The 15,847-nt window shown below is 39.9% G+C and overlaps 1 protein-coding gene across 1 annotated transcript in view; it reads left to right on the top strand.

Moving 5' to 3' along the window:
• Positions 1–15,356, top strand: part of OPRK1 (opioid receptor kappa 1) — a 35,118-nt gene extending 19,762 nt beyond the window's left edge. Inside the window, exons 2-3 of the mRNA XM_090037323.1 lie at positions 10,287–10,639; positions 14,729–15,356. Of these exons, the coding sequence (XP_089893449.1) occupies positions 10,287–10,639; positions 14,729–15,261 (886 nt within the window). The 3' untranslated portion in view covers positions 15,262–15,356. The remainder of the gene's footprint in view (positions 1–10,286; positions 10,640–14,728) is intronic.
• The last annotated feature ends 491 nt before the right edge of the window (positions 15,357–15,847 follow it).

Raw genomic sequence — 15,847 nt, 5'->3', positions numbered from 1 at the left:
CTATACAATAGATTTTGGTGACCCTGCTGGGAAAGTTTCTGTAATAGTTAAACTCAAGCCTGAGGTATTTACTCTCCTAAGAATCATTTGTCCTAGTCACATTCAGCTAGTGTCTCCAGGAAGATAAAGTTATTTTCATGCAGTTTATTGTTTATATTGTTGAGAGACATCATGTAAAAGTGAATGGGTGTCTTCTCTGCCTGGATGTTAGACACTACAATGGAATTTTAAGAATGCTCGTCTCCCAATTTCTTGCGCACTCTGCTGTGCCCCAAACAGCTGGGCTAGGGACAGACATTCAAAGAGCCTGAGCCTGAATTGATTCAATCTTTGCAGGTCAGTCTAACCTGGCTAGGTTAAATCAGTTTGGAACCAGAAAGACATCCCAGAAATGCAGACACACGCCTGCAGTAGCTCGGGCTAGAAGCTGGGGTGTGTGGGGGGGGGGCACTAAAGCAGCCCTCCCTTCCCTTGAACAGAGCTGTGCTGAGTGGGGCGTGGCCATGCCCCAGCAGGACACTATGATGAGGGAGGGGTACCCCCCTCCCCCGAGCAGCCCAGCAGGAAACGTTTATCGCCCCTAACTCAGTGTTTATCAACCCATTAAGAAAACAACAGAGGGATATTACCAGGTACCTGTTGATTCTGCCTTCGTCCTGTGTGCCACAGCAAGGACTGTAGCCAGCATGTGGTTTGCTAGCTAGTGCTGAGAGCTGTCTGCGAGGGATGGGGGAATGCCTGCTTAGCAGAGAGTGGGGAGGGGAGGGGGAGAGCAGGAGCCAAGCACACACCTGCAGATACTGCTGAAGCTGCAGCCAGGGATCAGAGGGGAGGAGCCAACTCTGCTGTGGAGCACAGAGCCCCACCCAGCCCAGAAAGCATGAGGGGTGCGGGGGAGTCCGATTTCATTTAAACCAGAAAAGGGTCTAGGACAGACATTGCATAAACCAGTTGCAGCCAAATCAGTTAAGTCTGATACTACATTCCACCAGGTTTATCTCAAACTGGTTTTTAGCCATTTTCAAACTGGTTTATGTGCACTGAACATCTGTTCTGTTACAGGTTTAAAACAGTTTCTGATCACTTAAACTGCTTTATGTATAATGTCTGTCCCTAACCCTGCTGTCTTCTGTCCCAGAGGCATGCAGAAGTTCAGCGGTGCTGTATGCATGGTCAGTTGATGGATTCAGAATCTGGCCATTCAATGCCTAAGTTAAAAATTCCTATAGGAAATTTCCTATATATATCTGCACACATTATTTGTCAGGAGTTTTTGAAAGGCATGCTAAGCGCCTTTTTGTTCTGAAAATCTGATTTACATAATTAAGTGTGCAGACTTTTGATGGCCCTGCCTCTGAGAAATATACCCCAGGTATCTCATATAATCACTCAAAAAAAACCTGGATGCTGGAAACAGCCTCAGAAGTGTAGTCTAAGGCCATATCTATACTTGTGTCCTGCTGAGCCAAGGACTGTTACTAAGAAAGAAGACCTACCCATTCTGTGTGGGGAGGTGTGGAGCGTGAGCAAGTGGGTGGGAATAATTTTTTGGCTGTATCCTGGGCTCAGCAGGGAAGCAATGCTTCGGTTATCAATTATCTGGTTAAGTGCACAGATGCCCAGGTAGCTTAGTCTGAAGCTGAGCTGGGGGAATCTGTCAAATTGATGTGGGGGGTAATTTGGTGGCACACTGAATTTTATATCCAAGTTTTCACCAGCTAAGGATGGACTGAAGAATTAACTCTCTCTTCCTTTATTGGCATAGGATTAATTGCAGATATAAGATTGTGCCTACAACTTAACTTCCTTATTTAGTATACACTTAATATGAAATGCTTGATGTCTTCTCTGAAGTATTTTCTTACAAATCATTTGGAAGAACTACAGAAGAGACTCCAAATCTCTGCTCCAGAATCAAGCACTGTTGACAACTGGTGAGAGCTTTATCCATTTTATGTGCATGCTCTCTACTACATTATTTTATTGATAATGGCAAAACGGTGTCATTGGATGCTGTGTTCTAGGTCTTACACTGACAAACATTATGTTCTCCTGCAGGTTTGGAGCAACCAGAAACCAAAAGAAAACCGAATCCAAACCCTTAAAATAACCATTCCCACTGAAGCCATCGTTGCCTCCTCATCTTAATAAAGATGATTTTTAATAAGGTAAAGCTGAGGAATATCATAATTTTCACTGCAGTTCAAAAGAATACGTTCTGATATAATAATGACTTGAAGAGGGATAATGTTACAGGGTGGAAGCAGAAAATGTCGGCCAGCTAGCAAGAAATGTGAGCAGGTCCTGGGAAGATTGGTGATGACAGTGCTTGCAGCTTCTTTGGAAGCAGAAGTTTAGAAGGATCAATGAACTACCAATCATTAGCTGATTTGCTTTCCTCATCCTGTTTCCTTCCTTCCTTTGCTCCAGTGTCTTCTCTACTAATAGAAAAAACCAAGTTTCACTTAAACAACTGCATTAGACTGTTTGATATAGGATTTGCCTAAAGGCAAATACTTGTGAACAAAAAATGGTTGGACTTTATGAGGTGGTTGAAGGAGCTGTTCCTTGAGGGAATGCCCTATCACGTGTACTGAAAAAAAATGGGAATATTAATAGCGGATGGTAGAGTCACAAGTTCTCCTGGAGAAATTTTGCCTACGAACACCACTGAATATTGAAGACACCCATTAAGTATGAACAGGATTGTGGATAGTTTCACAAACTAACAGCATACTAGATAAAAAAAAAGGTAAGGGCCAGATGTTTGCCATTCATATACTTAGACCTTTTGGCTCTAATCCTGTCAGATCTCCATCTTGCCTGTGTGCTGAGTTATGTCTAGTCAGATAGACTTTCTGGCTGACAAATTCATTTCACCCAGAATCATGAGGGAGTGTGTGTGTAGCAGGGCTGGATGATGGGAGTGCAGCTATGAAAATGATTTATCCTGAAGCATCTTAGGGTATGCTGTTGAGGTAGTGGAGATGCAAGAGGTTTGGGAATCTGTTTTAGTTCCAAACAGCAGAATGAGGATAACGTGAGACCTGTAACAATCAGGGATTAGAGAGAGAAATAGACCATTTTACTCTGAAGACAAAGGTCAGATCTCAGCTAAGCTCTTTGCCAGCTTGTGTTGCTCTGGCATGAAAGAGCGATAGGAAGGAAAAGGGAGATAGCTAGAATATGAGATCTAACAAATCTTGCCCAGCTAATGGCTCCTAGGAACCAGTGCTATTCTGTCTCAATGCACTGATTCTTCCTGAGTGTGTTGAGGTCAGATTGGTCCCCAAAAGTGACTTTGAATGAAGTGGGCATAATAATGTCCTCTTCATTCTTATGCAGAGTAGGGTTTTGCTAGATGCTAGAGTCTTTCCCAGCCAATTTAAATATTCTTACTTAATCATGCCTTTCCAAACCCTGGCTGATTCCTTAAGCTGATTTAGTCATAATGGCTGGGTTTTTTTAAATCTTTAGTCAATGCTCAGTGAATATGAATGTTAGCTGTGTCAGCAGCTGTGCTGCTTCTGGAGGTGATTCCAGGATGGCTAGCTTATCCAACGTTTGTCAGAATAGAGAGACCCAAATGATCCAAGAGTGTTAGGCTTATCTTTTTACCATATGGAGCCCAACAAACCTCACAAGGAAAGATTGTTTTGGATCTGGTGAATAATACAGAGGCTTGAAAAGTTTGCAGGCTATAAGGAGGTGGGGGTATGGAGCAGTGAGCCGAGGGGGACAGATAAACAACATATAGGGGCAGAGAAGCGGTCTCTCAAAAAGAGACACTAGGGACCAGATTCTGTTCCACGTGTTAAACGTGTAAGTGAATGTAGGCACCTAAGTTTGTTTCTGTCCTACCTTGTTCAAGTTCTGAAAATCTATCATTATGTTTGCTTTTATAATATGCTATCAATTTAACTTTGAGGTGCAAAAGAGCAGCAAGGAGGAAGAATAATCCATCTTTTGCACTAACTGTTTTTCCAGGACTCAAGCAGAATGGAAAAGAATCACACTAAGATGTCCACCCATACACCATATAGATAGAGTGGAATGTAGTCCATCCTGAGCACTGGCAGTCTAGTGAGGGGGATTGGAAACCACCCTTATAAACAAGCTCCTTTATAGCATGGACATGCCTTATAGTACAATTGTAGTGCTCATTCACTATGAAGTGAATATATAGCACATTCCCCCTGCTACCGCTAGGTTATTCCAGTAAGCACAAGTAGAGTGCCTCTTTGAAATGCAACTACTATTTTGCCCAGAGTTTAAATTAAAAAGTTATGAGAGAGAATAGTCCCTGAATTGGCTGCTAATATTTTCTATCTGTACTTGTAAGGCAGAGAACAAATATTTTGCTTTGAGAATAGGTAGAAGATTATTCCCTATGAGAGGAATCCAGATAATGGGCCCTCTGTGTGTATATAATTTTTTCCTCTATTTCTCTCTTACAGAAATATCTAGATAGGAACAGTTATCAGATCATAATTTGACTGCAGGCAAGAGGACTGTTGGAGGCAATCACCATTTTGCCCTGGAAGAGTGATAGTTCTTGCAAAGCAAAACAAGAGAAACGACATCTTGAAATTTTTTTGCTGGACCTGCTATTTCTGTTCCCTGAGGGCAGAGAGACCTCTGCCCTTCACCAGATGATAACACAGGATCCACAAGCACAGAGGCCTCCATCAAAGTGAAGAACAGTCACTCCTGCTTTAGAAAGACTTGAGGCTTAAGAAACAGCTTGTTCTACTGAAACTGCAATGCAGGAGTGAATATTTTTTCTCCCACAACTGCTGTTATCATCATTGCTGCATATGGCATATAATAAGGGAAGTGATAGTATGCTCCACTCAGGTCACCCTGCTGAAACAGGAACTGCTTCATGGGATGAGGAGCAGCACATAGTAGAGAAATGGTGAACAGGATCAATCTGTGTCCACTGGATCTGAATGAGATAGCTAGTCACCCAAGGGCTCTTATAAAGGCTGATTTCAAGATGGAGTCTACAAGTTCCTCAAAATAATTGGTCTCCTGCTCACTAAGCTTTTAGTTGTGGTTGCTTTACCTATTTCCTACTTTCATGAGGCTATTTTTGCTTTTGTGAAGCTAAAGCTCTCCAGTTGTCTGTCCCATTGGAAAACAGCCTTTTCCCCTGCAAGCTTTGTAAAATACAGCCCACTATCCTTAGAAGCAGATCCATGAGTCACCGGTGTATTTTACATTACAAGGTCTGTTTCTGTCTAGGTTGGCACTCTGAAGACTGGAGAACTAGGTGACATCACAAGATTTGAAAAATTAAAAAATAGAGCTGTTGCCAGGGGAGAGGCGGGAAGGACTTTCAATTGGACTGCTTAAAAACTTGTGTTTTTGCCTGTTTTATTAAATGAATTAAATGACTTTTTGATAGATTAAGTATTAAAAATGAACATCCTTGTCCCCTCAAATTACTATATGGGAAATTACAATATGCTTGGGTTTTTTCTGGGTTCTTTCAGCAGCTCCAGAAAAGATCAACCATAATTGTTGCTTCTACATACAAGACAAAATACAAGCTTATGTTTAATAGAAAAAAATCCCCAAATCAAAATAAAGAACAAAAAAATAAAAATAAAACCCTCAAAAAAAATCTACTAGTTCAAAGGTTGAACTAGTAGATTTTGTCACTTGGCAGCAGACTCAGACTTGAGGGTTTGCACGCTGGGGTGCTGGAATGGAGACAGCGGAGCTCTAGGCTTTAGCCATGCCCAGCAGGGTAGGGACAGGATGCTGCTGCCAGCAGCCCTTCTCCCCTGGGCCCACGAGTGCTGCCATTTTATACAGTGAGTGACTGTGCAAAGCTGCCCAATTTGGTGATACCCATATATCCATAAGCTCCCCAGTTTCTCTCCTTGCAGCAACAGTATCTTCCACAGGGAGGGAAGGTGAGGCTGAAGAGGGAACACCTGACCCCACTCCACTCTCCTCTGTGTTGCTGGTGGCTTAGGCTCCCCTGTCTCCCCTCCGGTGCCCTGCCTTACAAGCACTGTGGGACTCATGCCCCTGTCACCCTGTCCTCTTCCATCCTGTACCCCTCACTTATACTAATGATTTTTCAAGTCTTTTTTTTTAAAAAGGAGAAAAACAGTGTATTTATACTACCACAATATGACATTGTTATCTTTTAATGGTGAGACCTTATGAAGAAGTTTATTGGTTTAAACTAGCCCCCAAACTTACTCAAGGTGTAGAGGGTTATATCTGGAAATCCCATGTTTAGTCCCTGCAGATGACTTGTTTAGTGCAGTTATAGTGGCCTGAAAGGAGACTTAAATTATATCTTGGGTTGGGATACATTTATCCAGCCAAGGAACAATATCCCTCTTGATCAACCTCTAATGGTAAAACTGTATGCAAGCTTAAGTTTCTTGTTGCATTTGAGCTAAGGGAGCTTGTTCTTAAGGAGAAACAGTAGAGAGTCATGCTTTTTGATCCAAGGGTCCTGGTCCAAGGGAACTGTTCCATTTTTAAATAAAAAAAGATTCCTTGCAGTTCATGAGTAACTTCATAATAACTTTTTATGTATGGATTTTAACTAGATACAATAATAAAGAAATGAATTCCTTGGTATATGCCTTCAAGGGCAAACTACCATGAGGTAAGGTTGAAATATTCATTACCCTGAGGTGATTACCCATGTATGTAAGGTAGATGTGAGATGACTTACTTCACTGAGTTTTGGATAGCTGCACCGAGGGGGGAAGCTATGTAACACATACTGTGAGCTAAGAGCATGCACACAGACAGCAAGTTCATCCCTTTGCTTACCACATGGCAACTTTTTGTGTAGCCACCCATTGGCTTTTGCTCTTAAGTCTGTACTTCTATGCATTTTTTTTTTATAGAAAGTCTGTGCACATGGCAACTGCCATTCATTTCAGTAGGAACTTCTGGGAGCTTGCCACTTAGGAATATTTAGGTGCCAGAAGATGCCTTAGACATCTAGGAATCTAAAGATGACTTTAGGCTCTAGCTTTAGGCTTCCACTGAAAATCTTGGCCTACAATAACATTTTTATATTTATTGTTTTTAACATGAAAATGTGCCCTTGCTTCTGTAAAAGCTAGACTGTCATTCAGAAAGTGATGATGAGGTCTAACACAGGGTTTTTTTCAACCAGGTATCCTCGGGTGCCAAGAAATACTTGTAAGGATCTGGCAATTACTAGCATTGTGAGGCATGCAAACACCTATGCACAGTTCACAAGATAGGCCCAGCAATTTCAAGTTAGAATCTGGAATATCAAAAACATTTTGATCCATTGTGGTCTTTCTGGGATCTTTGCAACAGAATAATTGCTCTACTATTTTTCTAAAGTCCAAAAAGGAGTGAAAGCTGAGAGCCAGCATTTTCCAAAGGGTGCTGTGGGTCTAACAAGGGCTGCCATGAATCTAAAAAGGTTGAGAACCACTTGCCTAACTTTATATCGACAAGACAATTGCAGCATATTGCAGCTGGCTGTGTGTTAGTTCCATATTGACAAACTTTATTATTGATATTTAAGACCTCAAAGGCAGCAGATCCATCATATTGGATTGATATCTAGTTACCCTATATCCTCAGCCTGTTACTATGTTCTGATTTATTTTCATATTGAATTTCATCTGCATATAAGCCCCTGATCTTTACTGCTTGACATTCATGAAAAAAAATCACACATGGAAGCAGAACAGAATCAGGTACATATAATTGATAGGAGCTTTTGACATTTGTTTTTATATATGATTTGGTTTCACTGAGTCAGGGCCCTCCTATAACATTGTTTTACTCTTCATATTTCATTTAATTCATTCCTACTCTTATTTGCAGTTTAGATATATTAGCACTATTGTGGAACTCTGCCATACTATGTTTGTCAAACTTTCTAAAACGCCTATTTCATATTTCAGGGAACATTTCAGCCTGAAAATACTGTTGTTGTTAAAGTTATATTTCAATGAAAAAAATGATTTGAAAAGAGCTACCCGACTTTAGCATCATTAATGCCACGCAGTAATTTCTTGTCTACCTCTTCTTCTCTGGTTGAAATTAGTATTTTGAAAAAACAGGTAATAATTTAGTAATCGGTTCTGATAATTTTCTGGACTGTGTACCGACTTGTTAATAAACTAGCTAGAAACAGACATCACTTAGTGAAGTGGTTCAGCTGTGATGTGTCACAGCTGAGGGCATTCGTGAGCCCGTTCTGGACTGATGAATGAAAATGAATATATTAACAATATTTCCTTATAATATACATGCAGAGTTTACAATATTTCTTCCTTATCATATACGAAGAATTTTTAAAGTCAGCTTCTGCTTAACCAATAGATATGATTGATTTCATTGGTATCTAAGGAAAAAATGTACAACTTCTTTTCATCACAGGCCTTTCATTTTCTCAATATATTTTGTTACGAATACTTCAAAAGAACTGCCTCAGCCCATAAGTTGTCTATTAATCAGAAATTAGTGTTTTGTATATATTTTAATTACATAAAACTATTCTTATTCTGCATGTGCCTGCAGTTGGCATTACAAAACTGCTCATTATTAGACTGCACAGTTATTTTTCATCTTACAAATTAAGTTTAATGAGCAGCCACTTTCACATATTGTGCGTCAGCTGTGCTCACAGATTCTATATTTCTATCTACAAATCAGTTAATGATATGCCCAAACAAGCAATTAGGCACATCGCTGTCAGGTTTGCACATGGAAATGACTGTACACATGTTTGAAATGTATGGGTACATGCAGACGTTATACTTAGATTGACCTAATTTAGATTGATTTAGATTCATCTAAGTGCAGATCTGTACAGATGTGTGGGGAGGTCAGATGGAGCGAAAATGGCTGGCCTGATCTAACTTAGTTAACCTGAGGAGATGAACAAAGTTAGATAGGGAACAGGTTAGCCCGATCTAATGAACATCTGTACATGTTCAGAGTAAAGCCCCAGGGCTAAGAAAGCCCAAATACTCATCCTAGTTCTGGGGCTGTGCTCTTTCTACCCAACCACCTTGATCAGGCTATTTTTAGCCCCTTGCCCAACACTCCTCTCAGACCTTCTAGCTCCCTGCCAACCCTCTCCCACCCTGTCTTAGATCAGGCCCCCAGCATGGCTTCTGGCACAGGCAAATGTCACATAAGCAAGACCCGATCTACTGTCACATGGTTTAAAGTAAGCTGCATGACTGTAGGTGAGGTCCTGTGAAGGTGTGCATGTACTCTAGGAGTACAAGAAACCTGAGCAGAAGAAAGTGAGTGAATCTTAAAGTATTTCAGGATTTATACATAAACTGCTTCCTAAAAGAAAGGTATTTTACAAGAGTCAGTATATTATTAATGGGGAAACAGATATAGAAAGGTGATAAGGATAGTTGAAAGTGAGCCAATAATAGAGTCAAAAGCAGTCTTGGATATCCTGACTTTCAGTTCCCCTCTACTATCAACATGAACATTATTGCTGTGTAATAATATAATCATTGTATGCACCTTGAGCATAATGAGAAATGTTTAAAAAGCTGTTATGTCACACTTCTGAACCTTAAAAATTACTTTTCACTGTGTGATCCTACTGTGTTGTTGCTCTTGCAGGCTACAGTTCTTAAAAGGTATAACACAAAGCAAATAAAGGTATCAATTTTGCTTTAAAGTATATTAACAGTGCATTAAAGTGTGTATGTGCATACACATATTATGTTGCAAGTAATTGTGATGGATTGCAGAAGTTTATTTTTATTAAGTATAGGCTATGGGTCAGATCATTAGCTAGTGCAAATCAGTAGAGAGAGAATAATTTATATAAGTAGAGAGTTTGGCCCAGGAAGAATGATGGTTAACATTGGTTCATGAAAGCGCAAGGTGAGATAAGGATATCAACTACTTCCCACCAACAACAAACAACAATCTGGCTATAAGGAAAGGTCACGCTAGAATTTTCTGTCCTTGCAAATGAAATAAATTGTTTTAATTTATTTGTAGCTGGATTTTAGATGACAAAATTAAAACTGACATTTAAACTGACATCCAATTAAAATTAGTTGTTTGTCCAGTTCTGCCAGTAATCCCAATAGTTATGGGCAATACGTAAGCGATACAGTTGAGGTGCTATATTTAATATAATCCTTGAGTCTTGGTCATTCTTGCACTTCTGTCTGTGAACTAGAGACTGTTGTCCAAATGTGTTTACATAAAATTCCCTTAATACTCTGACCATATTTGTGAACTCATTGCTATAATAAACCTTTTTTTTTGTGCTTTAGGTATACAAAGATGAAGACAGCAACAAACATCTATATTTTCAATCTGGCTCTTGCGGATGCTTTAGTTACCACTACTATGCCTTTTCAAAGTACGGAGTACCTGATGAACTCATGGCCTTTTGGGGATGTGCTGTGTAAAATTGTTATTTCAATTGACTATTACAACATGTTTACCAGCATATTCACATTGACCATGATGAGTGTTGATCGATACATTGCTGTGTGTCACCCTGTGAAGGCTCTGGATTTTCGTACTCCTCTCAAAGCAAAGATAATCAATATATGTATTTGGCTGTTGTCCTCATCAGTGGGTATATCTGCAATAGTTCTTGGAGGAACCAAAGTCAGGGAAGGTGAGTATGATCCTGATCACTTAAACTTAAATTCTTTTGTTTCTAACATAATATAAAAATGTGGCTTGGACCATTGAAAACAGTGGAACCTCCTTAACTCACACTTCTCTAATTTGTGTATCCTATAATTCTGTGTGTAAAAATATTGGTTACATTTTTCAGCAAGTATTTAATAATGAATGCTCTTCTATCTCATATTTCTAGGACTTTAATACTTACAATATTGTCCATGTATTATGGAACGCTTTAGAAAGAAATATAAATAATGAAAAGTAAGATGTCTTTGTTAATTAAATGACTGAAACATACACTGAGTCATTATCTCTCCTAGGAAAAGACCACCAAAATCTATGAGTGGACAGTAGACAGTAGAAATTAACAATTCTGAAGACACTACAGAAGATGGCTTAAAATCTTACAGTTTTTCTTGACCCCAAATGTGGCAGTTGGTTTGACCTTGAGCAGAGCAGCAAGACCCTGTAGCTAGGAATCTCTGGATTTGCTCCCAGCAGGACAGTCGGCACACCCTAACTGAAGTCCTGCATCTTAGTTGTAGCCAACACCGAATGTCTCTGAGCCAGGTTTAAAAACACCCTGACACATGTAGCAAAAGGTGGGGGGGGAGGGATCAGGGGAACTAGCAAAGCCTAGAAACATGGGAAATACCCACAGTAAAACACAGACATAGCTGTGCCTAGATCATCCCCAACCAGTGGCTGTCCAGCCTCTTCTTGAACACTTCTAGTGCTGGAGAGTCTACAACTTCCCTATGTAGTCTGTTCCACTGCCTCACTATTCTAATGATAAAGAAGTTATTCTGGTTATCCAATCTAAATTTACTTTGCTGCAACTTCAAGTCATTGGTTTTTGCCCTCCTCTCTGCAGCAAGAAAGAAAAGGTGTTTTCTCTCTTCTTTATGGCAACCCTTCTAGTATTTGAAGACTGCTATCATGTTCCTCTTAAGTGCCTTTTCCACAAGCTGAATGTGCCTAGCTACTTCAGCCTTTCCTAGTATGACTTGCTTTCCAAGCCTCTTATTATCTTTGTTGCTCACCTCTGGACCCTCTCTAACTTTTCCATGTCCTTTTTAAAATGTGGAGCCCAGAAATACACAGATGAGGCCTAACTAGTGCCAAGTAGAGAGGCATTATCACCTCCTATGTCTTGCACCTTATGCTTCTATTCATGCAGCCCAAAACTGTATTTGCCTTTTGTGTGGCTACATCATGCTACAGACTCATACTGAGTCTGTGATGTATCAGGACTCCCAAATCCTTTTCCATGGTGCTGCCATCCAGCCAGGTGTCCCCCATTTATATTTCTGTTTTGGATTATTTTTCCTGAGCACTTTGCATTTGTCTGCACTGAACTTCATCCTGTTAGCTCTAGCCCAGCTTTCCAATCTGTTGAGACCCTTCTGAATTGTGCTCACATCCCCCAATATGTTCACAATCCTTCCCAGTTTTGTATCATCTTCAGACTTGCTCAAGAAGTTTTCTGTGTCAGCATCCAAATAACTAATAAACATGCTGAACAGCACTGGGTCTAGGACAGAGCCTTGTGGGTCTCCACTCAAAACCTCCTGCCATTCTGACACGGACCCATTAATAATTGCCCTTTGCTTACAGCTATTGAACTAGTTATCTCTCCACCTTGGAATAGTTTCATCCAGCCCACATTTCTCTAATTTGTTTATAAGAAGGTCTGTGGGACCTTGTCAGAGGCCTTGTTGAAGTCCAGATTCACTATATCTATACCATTTGTTTCATCCACACAAGTAGTTACTTTGTCAAAGACGATCAAGTTTGTTTGAGATGATTTGTTTTTCCTAAGTTCATACTTCGTGCTTGTGATCAACCTTTCTTCTTTCAGATGCTTGCTAATTATCTTATTTAGGATATGCTCCAGTAACTTCCCAGGTATTGAGGTGAGGCTAACAGGTCTGTAATTCCCCCAGTCTTCCTTTTTGCCTTTTTTAAAGAGGGGCGCTACATTGGCTCTTTTCTAGTCTTCTGCTACCTGGCCCACCTCCCATGAAGATCATTGACAAGGGCTCAAAGATCTTTTCCAGTTCTCTCAGTACCCTGGGACGAAGGTCATCCAGCCCTGCTGACTGAATTTATTCACACCCACAAAAAACTCTCTGGCCATCTCTTGTTATCTCATCCCTCAGCTTTCCCCATTCCTTATCCAGATAATCCTAATTAGGTGTCTGTGTGCAGCTAAATTTTTTGTGCAGGCTGAGGCAACATAGCTCTGCCTTCTTGAGTAGCTCTGCCTTCCTTATATCTTCTGTTAGGAGTCCTCCCCCCCACTAGTTTGTTACCAGAGGACCCACAGCTTCCTTGGACCTTCTTTTCTGGCCAACATATTCATAGAATCTCTTCTTGTTGTCCTTAACTTCCTTTGCCGGGTACAGTTTGTTCTTCATCTTTGCACTCCTGATTTTTTTTCATGCAGGTTCTTGCTATTTCCTGGTGTGCTTCCTTGGTGACCTACCTCCCCATCCTTCCAATGTCTGCATACTTTCCCTTTGCATTTGATGCATTTTAGAAATCGCTTGTTCAGCCACATGTAAGCCAAGCGTCAGTGTTTTGAAAATGGAGATACTGCAGCACTTTGGCCTTCCTTATTTCATCTTTGCATGCCCAAGCAATACTTTTATACTCTCTAGTAGTTTGTCCAAGTTGTTACATCTTGTAAGCTTTCTTTTTGTGTTTTAGCTCCCTGAAGCTAAGCCAGACCGGTCTTCTGCCATACTTCCTAGTCTTTCTGCACATTGGGATGGTTTGTCCTGTGCCTTCTGTAAGGTTTCTTTAAAATACAAACAGCTCTCCTGAGCATCTTTCCCCCTCAGAGTGGCCTCCCAAGGGATCCTGCCCACCAGTTTCCTGAGTGAGTCAAAGTCTGTTTTTCTGATGCCCAGGGTCCTTTCTTCATAAGGTTCTATATTAGGAAGTAACTTGATTTAAGAGGAAGTCATAAAGCTTCAGGAAGGACTTGCATAGACCTAAAGAAGGATACATTGCTTTCAAAAGTTTGTCTAGGTCTATCCCAGCCATGCAGTTGGTCCAATAAAAGATACCACCTACAAAATCCTTGAATTGTACAGTAAAGCTAGGATTCTGACAGAACACTTTGTAGTCAATCAATTGAACAGCAGTAGTAAAAACACTGTCTACTCAAGGCAAAACAAGTTTCAGCAGCAATTTCCTTAACTAGCACCACCTGCCATCAAATCTACCCCAGGAATTCTATACAAAATACTGCTTGTGCCACTTCACTGCAGGACCTGTAATGAAATCTTGAATTCAAGTCCAGTTGTATTAGCTAAGACTACAAACGTTCATTTTTGCTTGACAATATATTACTAGAACATAAAATGATGTTATGTGACTTCCAGTCATGATGTTACAGGAAGAACAGAAGCAAAGTGATGTCTGTGGCTCAAACCTGGCAGTTGCTATGCAATGAAGTGTGATCCACTAAAACAAAAAGCAGTTCAATTAGATACTATGTATATCTGTTTTACTTATTCTTTACTAAAAAGGAATCTATTACTAAGAAAACATTTTTTTCTCTGTGCTGTGCCTAAACTATTTGCACTTAAGAAACTTTATAGGAACACATGGCCCCACAGTGTTTCACTTCAGGATTGTCTCATGATGACATGTATGTGATCAGACAAAGCAACCTCATTGAATTTCTTTAGGATGGCAGAAATCTATAATTTTGTATAACATGATTACAGCTACAAGAGTTCGGTTCCATTGAACATGAAACCTGATCTGGTCTTAAATACCTTAGATCCAAATCCAAAAAACTTGTTCAATCTCTATAGGTTTTATTTTTGTCTCTCTCTGCTTTTTCTATATATATATGAAAGACTGACTAATTTCATAAGCTGGTGACATTAAACCAGTTGCAACAGTAAATGGAAATGGTTACCGAAATGATTTGGTGAAACATTATTTATTAGGATTGTTATGTGGTAATCACTTTTCTTAGCTTCTTTTGTGATAGAGGCATGGTTTAGAATATCTAATAATAAAACAAATTTCTTTTTCTTTTTGCCTATTTTACTTTTAGATACAGGTAGTACTGAATGTTCTTTGCAGTTTCCAGACACGGATTATGTGTGGTGGGACATCTTCATGAAAATATGCGTCTTCGTCTTTGCATTTGTTATTCCAGTTCTTATTATAATTGTTTGCTATACCCTGATGATCCTGCGCTTGAAAAATGTCCGACTCCTCTCAGGGTCTCGAGAAAAAGACAGAAATCTACGTCGTATTACCAGATTGGTTCTTGTGGTTGTGGCAGTTTTCATTATCTGTTGGACTCCCATTCACATTTTTGTGCTGGTTGAGGCACTAGGGGATGTATCCCATAGCACTGCAGCAATTTCCAGCTATTATTTCTGTATTGCCTTGGGTTACACCAATAGCAGCCTAAATCCAATCCTGTATGCTTTTTTGGATGAAAATTTCAAGCGATGTTTCAAGGACTTCTGCTTTCCTTTTAAGATGAGGATGGATAGGCAGAGCATCAGCAGAGTCAGAAACACAATCCAAGACCCTGCTTATACAAGGGATGCAGATGGGACAAACAAACCGGTATGACTAGTCGTGGAGATGTCATCTTATTGTCCTCAAGGAAGAGAAGAATCAAATGATTTAGGACTAACTCAGATAACTACTGCTGTTTGAGTGCAGTTTGCCACACAGAGACATTTTTGACAATATTTAAGAGCTCTCCTAGTTTGCAGTAACATAAATGAGATCCAGGTGATACTTATGGATGAGGTATTCCCAAAAAATAAGCTCAGTGGAAAAAAAATTGGTTCTGCAGTTTGGGGACCATGCTTTCCATATTGCTAAGACATTCACTTCCTGCAAGACAGGAAAAGCTTAATACCAGAATAAGCTCAAAAAGTGGCTCAAAATGAAAATGTTTCTTATTACTGTTTTCTTCTTGCAGTGTGTATCTGTCATTACCATTTGTGTATCTGTCATTTACCATGAAATTAAGCATTTGGTCATAACATTAATTTGAATGATTGCAAAAACTCCAGTTTTTCCTTTAAATTGTCAGAAATGAGAAGTAGTCATCCTAATTTATTTTGCTTTTTAACAAAGAACACTCTCAGTTCTGAACCTGCAGAGCATAACAGAGAATCAAAACCTTTATCGACTACTTTGTGTGAAC

The sequence above is a fragment of the Crocodylus siamensis genome, chromosome 3 (genome assembly GCF_052110815.1).
Source record: "Crocodylus siamensis isolate JL-2025a chromosome 3, ASM5211081v1, whole genome shotgun sequence".
In the NCBI taxonomy this organism is placed as follows: Eukaryota; Metazoa; Chordata; order Crocodylia; family Crocodylidae; genus Crocodylus; species Crocodylus siamensis.
This window is presented reverse-complemented; position numbering and strand designations above follow the sequence as displayed.